Source organism: Xiphophorus maculatus, chromosome 7 (assembly GCF_002775205.1).
Source record: "Xiphophorus maculatus strain JP 163 A chromosome 7, X_maculatus-5.0-male, whole genome shotgun sequence".
In the NCBI taxonomy this organism is placed as follows: domain Eukaryota; kingdom Metazoa; phylum Chordata; class Actinopteri; order Cyprinodontiformes; family Poeciliidae; genus Xiphophorus; species Xiphophorus maculatus.
The window spans coordinates 26485303-26500759 of NC_036449.1; the positions used below are offsets into that span (position 1 = coordinate 26485303).

A 15457-nucleotide genomic window follows, 5' to 3' on the forward strand; every position below is an offset into this window, starting at 1 on the left:
CTTAGGTTCTGATTGGGCAACAAATGGATAGAAGATTAATAGATGAGTTGCCAAACGGTGTTACCAAACCCTGATGGTGGGACAGAACAGCTACTGGATCAGTTCTGAGCTACTGGCTGAGGCCTGAGCTAGAGCTTTCCATTTGCAGAGCCTTTAAACCTTGGTTTGAACCTGCATCAGTCAGACTGAGGATGAAGATAAATGAAGTTTGTTGGTGTGTTGTAACAACCAGCCGGTGGTGCTGCTGGATGGAGGTGGGGGGAGTTTGACTGACAGGGACAGCCTCACCCTCAGCTACCTTTTTTTTGTCAGCACTTATTTTATGACTCTGATGTTTGCATAGATTTTTACACAGTTTAACTCTTCAGGGTTTTATTTCAGGTCTCATGTAATGCTTAACATTCTGCAGTCAGGCCACCCCAGATTGATTGGAATAGTAGCTTGATCAACAGCTTCATGATGACTGGCAAACTGGAGGAGAGGAGGTTTCATAAATGGCTGCCATCTCCCATCATGCCCCCCTGGGTGTCCCAGCAGCCAATGGGGAGGCTCTATGAGGTGGTGATGCAGGTTGCCCCCTTCGTATAAAACCCTAAAGCACCGTCTGGGCCCTCCTGAGCAGTTGGAGCATTCCCAGCCTCGCCTCGGGTGGAGGGATTGCGAGGAGGGAAAGCAAAACTACACGGCCTCTCTCTGTGTAGTTTTGTTTTTGTCAGGGAATATTTCGAGGCTCAACCGTTCTCACCTTGGATTTTTCTGCACAAACCGTTCTGGATAAGGGGGCTGTTGCCCGTTAGTCAGTCGGGCTCCGTCCCATCACTTCCAGGCACTCTTGTGGAAACAAGTGAGTAGTTCCAGCTCGTGTCCCACTGTTCCCTAACTGATATGCTTTTCTCCTGGACTTGGACTCTGGCTTTTGGTGAAGGTGGGATTAGATCTGGGGTCAGGACTCCAAGTTTTGGAGACATTTGCTGAGGTTTTGATGTGTTGATGTATTTTTGGCTGCAGAAGTAGGCCTCATGCAGCAGAGTGTGCAATGATCTGTGGAAGGCCAAGAATAGCTGCTGAGAGCATCTGAGAGGCCTGTCAGCTGGGCCCATGGCTTTTTAAGGGAATCAGCAGCAGAGCTATCAGTTGCACCTCCAGCTATGTGCCACATGGTGGCTGTCAATCAAACTGTGCAGGGTCAGGGTGGGGGTGCCGAGGTATTTTTGGTTACAGCCATATCTGTCTCTCGGATGTTGATCTGTAAATACCAGCAGGGCTGGTCCGGTTTGATCCAAGAGGCTCGGTCTGATGTTAAGCTGGGTATTGATTATTGATTGAGCATGTTGAGATGATGTTGTAATGAGTGGAACTGAGAATGTAAACAATGTGAGCTGAGATCAGCTGACGGCAGTGAAATAAAGCAGCAGGTGTCCTGGTGAGGTGTTCAGTGTCTCGTTGAAAGTGCAGGAAATCCTCATTTAACCCAGATTCTGATGCTAAAATCATCTGGACGTGTTTGAAAATGACTCAGGCAGAAATCCTCTCTCATCACTGGAGGGTTCTTCTGGTACCAGCAGGAAGTCTGACAACAAACTTGGAGCTTGGTGTTTCCAGAGCTTTCAGTGATAAAATATTTAATGAGCTTTTGGTTTTCTGCCTCAGACGTGATTAAACACAGAATCACGTCCGTGTATAATTCTCAGAAGTGAGACTTCTTTAAGTCTCACTTCTTTATGAGACTTAAAGAAGAATGTTGTGTAATTGGGATCATGCATATTCAAAGTAAAGATGCGTCTCCAACAAATGATTAAGAGTCAGATCTATTTTCATGTGAAGCTATTTTAGGTAAACATGATTTTAATCCTGGTGCTGCTCCAGCTTTAATCAAATGATGTGCTTTTTGGCTGAATATAACTTTATTCAAAGCTGTGTTAATAACAATGTGAACGATGAGAACTATTGCTTTAATATAGACACATTTTTATGTAATTTCATGTTATCTGGTTGATATTCCATGTAATTGTGATGGGGAAACTGTTTAGTATCAGTTTAGTTTTGTTTCCACAACATGAACAATCTCAAAACTGATCTTTAGGGGTTTTTATTTACAAACACATAAAGTCATAATAAGTCATAATAAAAATATTTACATGACTTCTTATTTTAGTAATATTTACAATATTTCTAGAACTGCAGCTAATTATTGCTGTTTTCTTTCTGTTTTCTCTTTACGCTAAACTATGATTTGATGATTGTTTTGTACTCTATGAATTAGATTGCATTTTGTTTTCCGTTTACCTGCATTTCTTCAACATTATTAGATTAATCAAGATGGTTTTTTCCACAGTAAAAACAATGATTATCAGAAACATTTTTCTTCGAGCGACACTTCTGACCAGTGGTACTGTAGTACTGAGGCAGTAACTGTAGTACTGAGGCAGTAACTGTAGTACTGAGGCAGTAACTGTAGTACTGAGGCAGTAACTGTAGTACTGAGGCAGTAACTGTAGTACCGAGGCAGTAACTGTAGTACTGAGGCAGTAACTGTAGTACCGAGGCAGTAACTGTAGTACCGAGGCAGTAACTGTAGTACTGTGGTACGTGAAGCAGCACCTGCTGCTGTCAGATTATCAGAAGCAGCTGCAACTTCACAGAGTCTGTTTGAGGTTTTATAAATACAAAATATATACAATAGGAAAATAATAACAACATTGGAGTTTTATTGTCTGGTTGTCTAACATCAATATGTTTAAGTACTAATCATATCAACATGTAATAATAGATTATACATTGAATAAAAATTGACTCCTTATTGATCCTGAATCTCAATAACACTGGATTTGAATGAGGCATGTTGTTTTGAAGTATCTTGTTGCAACATTTTGTGATTTAGTAGCATATAAATAATTTAAATTGAACCAGATTTAACTGTTGAAGATGAAACAGATAAACAGACTTTACATAATTAGAAAGAAATCTCTATCCATTGACTCTCCTGCAGTTCTCATCACAGTTTCTGTAAAATAAAAGTATTGCAGAAAGTTATTCACACCTCTAGCAAATTTAGGTTTCAAGTAATCTTTTAATTTGACCAACGTGTTTCTTTTGACTGGAAACTGGATACTGATGTTTTGGATTGGTCCAGGAACAGTCCCAACAAGAATCTGATTCAGAATCTGTGTAGGGAGTTAAAGATTAGGGTGATGGCAAGTAGACCTTCCAACCTCAAAGAATCGGATCTCTAATGCAAACGATTCTACTCAGAAATCAAGTTGGAACATGTAAAAACCTGGTCAGCAGTTATAACAAAGGTTGTTGTTATAATATGTTTCCATTGATTACTGACAACAGTACAACTAATTTCTTACATGTCAATTATTATCAAAATGCAGATGAAAACACATTTTTTTCTCCAAAAAGGATAAAAAGTTTTACATTTCTGATTGTGGTACTGCAGATGTGCGTTAGTTTATGCTGTAATCTGGCAGAGAGCATCAAATGGTTACATTTATGTTTGAGCAGCACATTTTCTCTTTCTAAATAAAATTTATTATTATTTTTGAAAGTTGCTTCTCTCATTTCTTATGAAAAACAAATCTTTTGTTGTGATTTATTTACACCTGCCTGAGAAATACATTTACAGCTTTTGAAGATTGTATTAAATCTTAACAGATGTCAAAAACAACAAAAACAAAAAAATGTTGAATTTCAAAGAATAAAAATCATAAAAATTGTAGAGATAAAGAAAATGTTGAGTATCAGCTAATAAGGTCTAGGTCTTGTGGAAGCTCTTTAAAACAACAGTGAGAAAACAGAAATGGTGCAAACAGAACCGAACTGATGCTTGGCTTTACTGTGAAGATCTGTAATAAGATCTGCTGTTATATATGGTGGATATTTCGTGGATTTCGAAAATGTTTGTAAAGTTAACCATCAAGTGTATTTTGTGAAAAAGCAGTGAGTGAAAATGTGAAACTTTGTGCTTGTTTTTGCTGCATAAACACTGCAGCATGCAGCTAAATAGTAAGTAAGAGTAAATGACAAAAGAAATGTTTAGAAACAGATGGAGGTGAGGAGACACGCTCTGCAGTATTCCAATGAAAGAAAATGAAACAAAAACCAAACTGCATGAAAAATATATATTTTGTGCAGAAGACATTTTAAAGCAGTTTGAAGTGTCTGCATCAACCAGCTCTTTGTGAACCTTCTCGTTTTAAAAATTAATCCAAACATTTGACTTTCTTTTGCATTTTGTAGATTTTAATAGAAAATAAAGTTCTTAGTAGAATTTTCTTTGCAAAGGTTTAATGGAGAACTGGCGCCACCTGCTGGTGGGGAGATAACTTGATGTGTCTAAAGTGGCAGCATTTCCTGTTTTCTAGTGGATGGTTTGCACCAAATGAAGCCCTGCTCATGCAGATACTTCGGTGGCGGGATGTGTTCTGTCTGCTGCAGAAAATCTAAGGTTCAATCACTTCGTCTCTGTTTCAGGGTGCCGACCACCATGTCAACACAAGCGCCAACGTTTACACAGCCGCTGCAGAACGTCGTGGCACTGGAGGGTAGTGCCGCTTCGTTCGAGGCTCAAGTTAGTGGTAAGAAAACATCCGATGGCAGCATCATGGTGGGCACAATTCTGCAAAATCCGAGAGTCACAAGCAAAGTTTGCAGGATAGTAAAAGTTCACAGAGTGATAAACTCAGAAAATGAAAATGAAAATGTGAAACTTTGTGCTTATTTTTGCTACACAAACACTCCAGCATGTAGCTGATCAAGCTAATCAAGCAAAGTTTGGAGGATAATAAAAGTTGACAGTCATACCAAAATATGACTGTCAGTTAAAAAAAATTTGAGAATTGTAGACTTTTCACTTTTGAAACTTGAAATTTCAGAGAAATAAAAGTTTAGCATCTGATTAATAGAGAAATAAAGACTATACTCGTCTTTCATTTTGAATACTGTTTTATTTGTACAAAATATTAAATAAGTTCCATGTTTTTGTATCAATGAAACCATATTAGTGTTAAATTATAAAAGCTTTATTGTTATTCATAAACAACATAGATTGACATTCGTACAGTGAAGCTCTTGTGTGTTTTGCAGCTGAGTTTCTGTAGCATGTAGTTCCTGCTCCTCTGACCCCTGACCTCTTTCTTCTGCAGGTTTTCCAGTTCCTGAGGTGAGCTGGTTCCGTGATGGCCAGGTTCTTTCCGCCGCAGCTCTGCCCGGCGTCCAGATCTCGTTCAGCGATGGCCGCGCTGTTCTGAGGATCTCCGCTGTGACCGCCGCACACAGCGGACGCTTTTCTGTCAGAGCCACCAATGGCGCTGGACAAGCCACGAGCACCGCCGAGCTCCTGGTTACAGGTGAGACACCATCAGTGGGTGGAAAGCCCTGCTGATCCACCTGATTTGGTTTTGGTGCTCTTCTTTAAATCTCTCTGGCTGTGTTGTTTAGAAAGTCAGTCAGTCAGTTTGATGTTGGAATGGTGCTGTGTGCCTTCTGCTGCTAAAGGCTCTGAAACTGTTTTCTGATTAATTCATTACACGTTAGTGGTAATCATATGTTTCTACTTTGCTATATGTTTTTGCATTTTGCTAGTGTGGCAACCTGGGGTGGATTTTCTTTATTAGGAAACCCAAATGTAAGATGTTAAAGTTTAAGATAAGGGAAACCGACAACGCCACCTGGAATAACTCCAGGAAAATAGAATAATAATAAGGACACAGGTACGTTCTACAGGAAGTGAGACAAGATTCAGACAATTCTACAAAAAAATTTATTAAACTTTAATAGGTTGTTTAATTTCACAATAACCTGAAATCGAATAGTTAAAACAGTGAAGGCATTTTTAATAAAGTTGATTATAAAATGTTTAAATTTCAGAGGAAACTGAGGCTTACCAGTGGGGGGAGAGTAGTGAGGAAAGGGGCAACATCCAGTGAAGAAAAGGGATCACCCTGGACACTACAAAGACACGGCAAACACACACACACAAAAAAAAAGGGGTGTTCCACAAAACACACGAGACAAGACACCGCCACCAGGGGTCACCACCGCCACCACAGAAGCCTCAGTCCCTAAAAGAAAGACAAAAAATGAAACAATAGGAGTAAAACAGTGATACAATAGCACTAAAATATTGCTTTTTATCCCGTTCGTAGTGCCATCGATACTCCCGGCAGCGGGGGAAAGTTCATACAAATCTTTTAAAACAATTCATCGTAGGCAAAACAGCAGCGAGTGTACGTCCAAATTTAATAGTTGTCAGGGACTCAGCAGGAGGCTAAAAAATAGAGTAGATTATTAATACAACTGCTGATAAAAACTATGACTTATGGTAGCTGCTTACCTGTAAATTACTACACGGCCAGACAAACAGATCCACAAGGTCACTTATGGAGCGCAGCTGTAACAGAACACTACATAAAGGCTTCGTTTACATGAGACGGATGTTACCTAGCCATGCTAGTGCTTACCTTCCCGGCAGCAAACAAACAACCGAACAAATCGGTCCAGGAGTTGGAGGCACAGCAAGGGAGGCTAAACAAATCAAACCAGCTTGCATTAATGGCTATGATAAAAGCTGACAAACAAAGAAACAGCCACGCTTACCCAGCACAGCTCAGCAAACAAACTAAGCAAAATGAGTTGACGTCATGACGCAAGTAGTCTTGTGACAGGTAGAGACCTGCTTATATGCAGCAGCTGAAATTGATCTTAAAGTGGCAGCGTACCATTTATGCTGCTACAATCTACCCCCCCAACTTGCGTCGACGCCCCGACGACGACCCCAAAAACACTAGCACCAAGGTCTAAACAGTGCAGAAACAGCATTACAGTGTGGATCAGGAGAGTGTGCAGCCCCATGCACTAATCCCATTGGTCTTGGGAGATGGTGGACATTAGAGTGCTGACCTGCTGTTGAGCGTGTAGTTCTTCTCATTACCCTTGGAAGGCCCTGATCTTTACTTGAGCTGGCAACACTAGGAGCTTGAGATGCAGATGTTGAAGGAGCTTCATGAGGATATACCTCGGCAGACAGAGGAACCGTGTTGTTTCTGACCAGATGTGGGTTGGCTGGCAAAGAAGGCGGTGACTGGTGGACATTTACCCTCAAAAACAAATCAGGATCAGTTTCATCCTCAGAGGATGAATCAGTCAACAGTGGTTCCCCAATAGGGGATGCTGGAATGTCACTGCAAACAACTGGCTTCAGTAGAGACCGGTGGACCCTTTTAGTTTTGTTCAACTCATCTACAGGAGCCACAGTGTAAACTGCTCCAGTATCACCCAGTACTTTTAGGACCTTATACACCTTGGAGCGCCACAGATCCTGAATCTTGTGTCTTCCTTGTTGACTGGTGTCTCGAAGTAGGACAAGTTGGCCTTCGTGCAGAGGAGAATCTTGAACATGCTGGTCATTATTTCTCTTTCTCCTATCTGCAGCAATCTTCAGCTTCTCCCTGGCTTCCTCAAAAGCCAGTTGCAAGCGCGTCTGGTGCTCTGCAACCCACTTGTCAACACCACCAGCACTTGGTTCTGAGACATGGCCAAGCAGAAAGTCTAAAGGAAGCCTAGGTTGTTGGCCAAACATCAGGAAAAAGGGACTTTCTCCAGTGCTCTGATGTGGTGTGGTGTTATAGCAAAAGATAACTTGTGGCAAATAAGAGGTCCAGGCTCTTTTACTGGTGGTGGGGAGGGTACGCAACAGGTTATGAAGCGTACGATTAAACCTTTCACATTGTCCATTTCCAGCAGGGTGGTACGGTGTGGTCCTGGACTTCTTGATGCCATAGAATTGACAGAGCTGCTGGATGAGGGAACTTTCAAAATTACGTCCCTGGTCTGAGTGAACACGGGCTGGTACACCAAACTTTGAAAACCACTCTGTCACCAGGACATGAGCCACAGTAGAGGCACGTTGATCTCTGGTTGGTATGGCCAGGGTGTACTTGCTAAAAACATCAGTTAAGACGAGCACATTCTCCCGCCCATCTTGAGAAGGCTCCAGGATTGTGAAGTCCATGGCAAGGATCTCATTGGGTCGTGACGCTAGCAAATGGCCCATATAGGTCCGTGCAAGAGGTCGAGTATCTTTTGCCACTTGGCATCGCTCACATGACCTGCACCAATCAACGACATCAGAGGACATTTTTGGCCAGTAACATCTTGTTCTCAGCAGTGAGAGAGTCCTGTCCACACCTTGATGGCCATGGTCCTGGTGAGCCTGAGTCAGGACCTCCTCCTTCAAGGCTGTGGGCAGCAACAGCTGTAGCATCTCCTCAGCACCATCGGGACGAAAGGTCTTGCGGTGGAGGACACCATCCTTCTCCACCAGGCGATCCCACTGCCTCAGGAATGCCAACAGAGGTGCAGGTAAATTCTTTCGCTCTGTGCGGTCGGGTTGTTTCTTGCGAGCCCAAAAGGTCCAAAGTTCCTGCAAAACTGGGTCAGCATGTTGTAATACTTGCATATCCTTTGTGGTACGTTCAGGGAGGACTGTGATGGCAGCTTGCGTAACTTCCCGTCTCTCCATCATCAGCTGCAGAGATTCAGGCAGACTACTCCCTGGAACAAGAGCACCAACCTGTTCTCTAGTAGATGGATGTTTTCTGGAAAGAGCATCTGCGTTCCTGTTTGTACGCCCTGAGCGATACTGGATCTTGAAATCAAAGGAGGCAAGTTGTGCAGCCCATCGATGTTCAGTGGCACCCAGCTTGGCAGTACCAAGATAACTGAGGGGATTGTTATCAGTGAATACAAGACATTTATGGCCCAACAAGTACTCTCTGAATTTTTCAGTCATGGCCCATTTAAGGGCTAAAAATTCAAGTTTCATGGAGCTATAGTTGTCCATATTACGTTCAGTTGGCCTTAATCCTCGGCTGGCGTAGGCAATAGGACGCACAACCCCGTCCTGTTGTTGGGAAAGGACAGCCCCCAGACCACCATGGCTCGCATCAACCTCTAGGATAAAAGGCAGAGAAAAGTCAGCGTAGGCTAGCACAGGTGAAGTAGTTAGCCTCCTTTTCAATTCGTCAAAGCTCTGTTGGTGTTCTGCAGTCCAGCCCTCAGCGATGTCCTGTCTTAGCCGCTTCTTTGTTTTTGAACTGCTTAAATGTCCCACTAGTTGGTGAAGGGGCGCAGCCAGCTTGGCAAAGCCTGCAACAAACCGCCGATAGTAACTGGCGAACCCAAGGAAGGACCTCAGCTCTGTGGATGTGGTGGGGCGCTGCCAGTTAACCACTGCCTCAATCTTAGACGGATCAGTTGCAACACCTTTGCTAGAAATGACATGGCCTAAGTATTTAACTTCTCGTTGAAGAAAGGAGCACTTTGTCAGCTTTGCCTTGAGACCCTCTTTCTTCAGGCGTCCAAGCACCATCCCCAGGCGCTCCAAATGCTGTTCCACAGTGGAGGAAAACACAACTATGTCATCAAGATACAGCAGCAATGATTGATTCTGCTTATCAGAGAAAATGCGTTGCATAAGCCTCTGAAATGTACTGGGCGCATTACAAAGGCCAAATGGCATTCTATTCCACTCAAATAGACCAAATGGAGTACAGAACGCCGTTTTATGACGATCTGCTTCTGCAACAGGTACCTGGTTGTAACCACTTGCCAAGTCCAAGGTAGAGAACCAGCAAGCACCTGTAAGTGCATCCAAAGACTCTTCAATGCGTGGTAATGGAAAGGCATCTTTGCGGGTTTTGCTATTAAGCTGCCGATAGTCCACACACATCCTCAGGCTCCCATCCTTCTTTTTGACTAGCACAATGGGAGATGCATAGGGGCTGCAGCTCTCTCTGATCACATTAGTACTAAGTAACTGATTGATGTGATCCTTTACTGCTTCATAGTCTGACGGTGGTATACGCCGGTATCGCTGGTTTACAGGGGTCTCATCAATAAGGGGTATGTCATGACTAATTATGTTTGTACACCCCAAATCACTGTCATTTTCTGCAAAAACTGATGAATAATCCCTAAGAAGGGTCCTCACCTGCCCCTGGTGTGTGCAGGGCAGTTGGGAGAGGTCAATGGCCTCAATTTGGTCCTGCACAGTTGGAAGTACAATCTGAGAGGACACCTTAGCTGTATATGAGGGCTCTTCTTTAACACCAGGAGGCAGACTGATAACATTAACATGATGCAGAGTACCTACAACAGTACGTGGGTAAAGCAAGATATCTGTAGAGCCTACATTAACAATTGGTATGTAGGCTGTGCCTCGCACCACACGGATTAGGGCAGGGGAAGCAAGCAAACCTCCTGGCAGACCTGCCTCAGGAGGCTCAAATAGTACAGCCTGTGACAGCTGATCAGAGCATGTAGCAGCCACAAGCTTCATAACCCCACCTGGGACCCTGCATGCTGCACGACCCCGCACCTTTACCTTCCCCACATAGTCTAATGGGCCCTGCAAGCTTGCCTGATGGCACTTTTGCAATGCAGGCCAGATTTCATGAGGAGCCTGGGGGACATTGTCCTGACTGAACAACCCTGCGCCATGCTGTACAAAAAGCTCATGATAGCATTTTTGGATTACATTCATGCCTAAAACACCTGGTGTGGGAGCCACTTTGCCGGGAGGATCTTTTACAATTAAAACCCCGCAGTTTGGGATGTCTTTGCCGCAAAGCTCAACACTAAGCTCTATGTAGCCAAGGTATGGGATATTTAACCCATTTGCTGCCTTAAGCTGCAACCAGTGACAAGGGCGTAAACCATCAGGGCCACCAGACTTGAAATGATCCTTAAAGAAACTTTCTGTAAGGGTCGACACCATAGAACCAGTGTCAATTAGACAGGGCACCTGAACACCTCCCAAACACACATCTAAATGAGGACACGATGCAACAAGCTTTGGCGTTTCCATACCATTATATGGTGCTGTGACTGAGCCAATAATGGCCCCACCCGAACTGCGGCTCAACAGTTCAGTGGGAACTAGTTTTCCGAGACCGCAGAATTAGGAGGCAGGGAACTCGAGGGCTGCTGAGGGCCTCGAGTGTGAAAACGGGAAGGGACACGTACACCATCACATTCCCTAGCATAATGGCCTGGCAGTTGGCACCGTCTACAGACTATAGGGACATTACGAGGGGGACGACTCTGTTGGTGAGTTTGACTAAGAGAGGCAATGCTCTGAGTGAGTTGATTTAATTGCTCTTGTTGTCGTGCCAACATCTCATGCAGTGACCTCAATTCTGACCCCTGATCCCTTAGACTAATCTGAGAAGTGCCATGGACAGCATATTGAAATCCAAGGGATGGAACTGAAAGACTCCGAGCCCTACTACCGCCTGATGATCCCTCCCGTTCCCACCTAATAGCTTCAGCCCTGACATCAAGTAAAGTAGCTGCAGGTTTCTCCCGTACAAACTGTTTCAATGCACGCCGCAGTGGACCATCTAAAACATGCTCCACAAACTGATCCCTCAACAATACAGCAGCATTAACCATGCTAGTGGGTGCACAAGCTTTAACCTTCTCCATTAATCCCATTAGTGCAAGGGAAAATTCTTGAAGGGTTTCACCCTCCTGCTGCTTTCTAGAAAAGAAAGCCTCTTGCAATGAGACATAGGAATCAGTACAACCATATACCTCTTTTAGCACTCTAATAATGCAAGCTGGATCTGTCCGCTCAGCACTAGGACGGTGTCTAAGTTCCTCTCGTGCCTCACCCTCCAAATGATCATACAAGTAAAAAGCCTGATCAACAGGTGATAAGTGACGTGCCCTCATACAGGTCTCAGCCTCCTCCAACCACTCATTTAACCCTATTCCTGATCTTCCCCTGAACATTGGACATTTCCTGTCACGAGGCACAAACACCAACCTCTCTGACACAGGGGGACCCAAGACAGGTAAAGCACTCTGAGATGTGCTCGAAGTAGAAGGGGCAGTAGAAGTACCTGGGGCCGAGCGTGACTGTTCCTGTCGTAATCGCTCGTTGTCTGCTTTCAATTGGGCAATCAAGTCCCGCATTTCTTGGATCTCCTCCTCCTCCATGACCTGGATCCTTTGTGATTAAATAGGCTCGCTGCTGTTTTGCCTGTACACACAACACAATTCTCTTCCAACGCAAAAAAAAAATAAAAAATAAAACGCCACTACACAAACAGGAGAAAAAGAAAAAACAACCAAAAAAAAAGAAACAGCTGAAGAATCAAGTCTCACTTTACACAGCAGATCCTGCCGACAACGCCAATTTGTGGCAACCTGGGGTGGATTTTCTTTATTAGGAAACCCAAATGTAAGATGTTAAAGTTTAAGATAAGGGAAACCGACAACGCCACCTGGAATAACTCCAGGAAAATAGAATAATAATAAGGACACAGGTACGTTCTACAGGAAGTGAGACAAGATTCAGACAATTCTACAAAAAAATTTATTAAACTTTAATAGGTTGTTTAATTTCACAATAACCTGAAATCGAATAGTTAAAACAGTGAAGGCATTTTTAATAAAGTTGATTATAAAATGTTTAAATTTCAGAGGAAACTGAGGCTTACCAGTGGGGGGAGAGTAGTGAGGAAAGGGGCAACATCCAGTGAAGAAAAGGGATCACCCTGGACACTACAAAGACACGGCAAACACACACACACAAAAAAAAAGGGGTGTTCCACAAAACACACGAGACAAGACACCGCCACCAGGGGTCACCACCGCCACCACAGAAGCCTCAGTCCCTAAAAGAAAGACAAAAAATGAAACAATAGGAGTAAAACAGTGATACAATAGCACTAAAATATTGCTTTTTATCCCGTTCGTAGTGCCATCGATACTCCCGGCAGCGGGGGAAAGTTCATACAAATCTTTTAAAACAATTCATCGTAGGCAAAACAGCAGCGAGTGTACGTCCAAATTTAATAGTTGTCAGGGACTCAGCAGGAGGCTAAAAAATAGAGTAGATTATTAATACAACTGCTGATAAAAACTATGACTTATGGTAGCTGCTTACCTGTAAATTACTACACGGCCAGACAAACAGATCCACAAGGTCACTTATGGAGCGCAGCTGTAACAGAACACTACATAAAGGCTTCGTTTACATGAGACGGATGTTACCTAGCCATGCTAGTGCTTACCTTCCCGGCAGCAAACAAACAACCGAACAAATCGGTCCAGGAGTTGGAGGCACAGCAAGGGAGGCTAAACAAATCAAACCAGCTTGCATTAATGGCTATGATAAAAGCTGACAAACAAAGAAACAGCCACGCTTACCCAGCACAGCTCAGCAAACAAACTAAGCAAAATGAGTTGACGTCATGACGCAAGTAGTCTTGTGACAGGTAGAGACCTGCTTATATGCAGCAGCTGAAATTGATCTTAAAGTGGCAGCGTACCATTTATGCTGCTACACTAGTTAGTTTTAGCTTTAAAAATATGAGCTCATTGTTACATTGTTTGGGGTTTGGACTTTAAAAGTAATGTAGCTGTATGTTATTAAAGCTAAAGTTTAATCAGTAATACTTTTATAACAAATTTATGTCAGATCATGATTTCTTGGTTAATGTCAAGTTGTCATAACGAAGACATTTTGAATAATGTCATCATTGTATAAAAGTGTCATGATTTACGGAATGACTCTTTATGACAACAGTCATAAATATTCATGAAGACTTACTCATGTTCATGACGGTGTCATGACAGTCTTATTCACAACCCGTCAAATAAAGTGTTACCGTAAATTTTGTTACATTTAGTAAAAATAATTGAGTGATATCTCGGTGTGGGCAAGCTAAAATAACTTTGACTGATGATGCCAGTTAAATCTTGAAGATTAAATCTTAAAGCCACACTGAGGTGTTGGAGTTTATTGGTTTATGTTCCTCCATGTTTTTCCCGCTGCAGCGGAGACAGCGCCTCCCACCTTCCTTCAGAGGCTGCAGACCTCCACAGTGAGGCAGGGCAGCCAGGTGAGGCTGAACGTCAGAGTCACTGGCATCCCCACGCCTGTAGTCAAGTTCTACAGGGAGGGAGCCGAGATCCAGAGCTCTGCCGACTTTCGGATCCTGCAGGACGGAGACCTGTACAGTCTGCTGATTGCAGAGGCCTTCCCAGAGGACTCTGGGACGTATTCTGCAACAGCCACCAACAGCAGTGGACGGGCCACGTCCACCTGCGAACTGCTGGTTCAAGGTGAGCTCTGTCAGCTTCTGTAGTTTCTACCTGCTGAGTTGACATTATCAGAAACTGAACAGAACGTTTGTGTTCAGGAGAAGAACCAGTTCCAGCAAAGAAAACCAAGACAGTGATTTCAACCGCTCAGATTTCACAGACCAGAATCACAAGAGTGGAAAAGGTATGACACATCATGTCTGATCTGATCAGAACTCCCGTTAGGGTTCTGGCTTTACCTCACTTTTTCTACTCATTGCAAAACCATTTTGATCTTAGTCATATTAGATTGTAGTTTATTGTGTGTTAATTTGATTTTATTGCATGTTTCCTCAGAAGATGGAGTTTGAACTGACTCAGACACTTGGTCACAAGACTCCACCCAGAGTTCCACCCAAACCTTCGTCAAAGTCTCCCACCCAGCCCTCGCTGGTCCCCAAGGTGACCGGGGGGCGCCAACAGTCACCGTCACCTGTCAGACACGTGAAGGCACCCACGCCCACAACTGTCAGGTAGGAGGATCACGTTATTTATGCTGACTTAAAGTAGCTACATTACCTACAAGCTGAATGAGTGAACCTCGTCACTGTTCCCCACCAGGCCGGTAAAGTCTCCCGTCACCACGAGGAAGCAGCCTGCCCCCACTGCTGAAGTCCCCCCGCCATGGAAGAGGGGAGATGATGGCATGAAACCAGTCACAGACTCCAAAGAGGTGAGGATTGTGTGTATGGAGGAGGGTTGTTTCTACCCCTTGGCTTAGCTGCTTTAGAGACATAAGAAAGAAGGATAATACCAGCTCATGCTAACACCAGATGCTAAGAATCTGAAACCTTTTTTTACCAGAATTCCTCTCTTGCTGTTTGGAGTTGGTCATGTCCGAGCATAGTCATGGAGCATGCACTGTCCAGTTCTGTTTGTATCTCCACAATGGAGGTTGTTTGGTTGGTATATTTGTCTTTCTGTGTGTCTGCTAACATTTCATTCCCCTGGAAACTTTCTTAGACTTGGATCATGGTCAAAGCTGTGGTTTCAATCCAGATGATATCCTAACCCAAGAATCTCTTCTTTACAGATGTTCCTGATCTCAGTTTGAAGTTTACGCTCACATTTACAGAAAAACTCTGTACCTTTTGTTTTTTTGAATCAAACTTATCAAAGACTAGGGCATTTTTCTGTTCTTCCAACTGGATTCTCCTTTCTTATTTTTAAATCCAATGGATAAATATTTGTAGGATTCTGACAAAAAGACAATTCCTGCAGAAGAACCAACATTCACCAATGTTTTTCACATATTTTGTCCCTGTCATTTCTTTTTGTGTCCTTTGGGTCATTTTGA

The 15457-nt window shown here is 43.4% G+C and overlaps 1 protein-coding gene across 1 annotated transcript in view; it reads left to right on the forward strand.

The window, feature by feature from the left end:
• Window positions 1-643: 643 nt before the first annotated feature.
• The window catches only part of LOC102230320 (titin-like), a 163867-nt gene continuing 149053 nt past the window's right edge, over window positions 644-15457 (forward strand). Inside the window, exons 1-7 of the mRNA XM_023337299.1 lie at window positions 644-844; window positions 4480-4583; window positions 5151-5354; window positions 13855-14142; window positions 14220-14305; window positions 14458-14633; window positions 14722-14833. Coding sequence (XP_023193067.1) covers window positions 4493-4583; window positions 5151-5354; window positions 13855-14142; window positions 14220-14305; window positions 14458-14633; window positions 14722-14833 — 957 coding nt within the window. The 5' untranslated portion in view covers window positions 644-844; window positions 4480-4492. The remainder of the gene's footprint in view (window positions 845-4479; window positions 4584-5150; window positions 5355-13854; window positions 14143-14219; window positions 14306-14457; window positions 14634-14721; window positions 14834-15457) is intronic.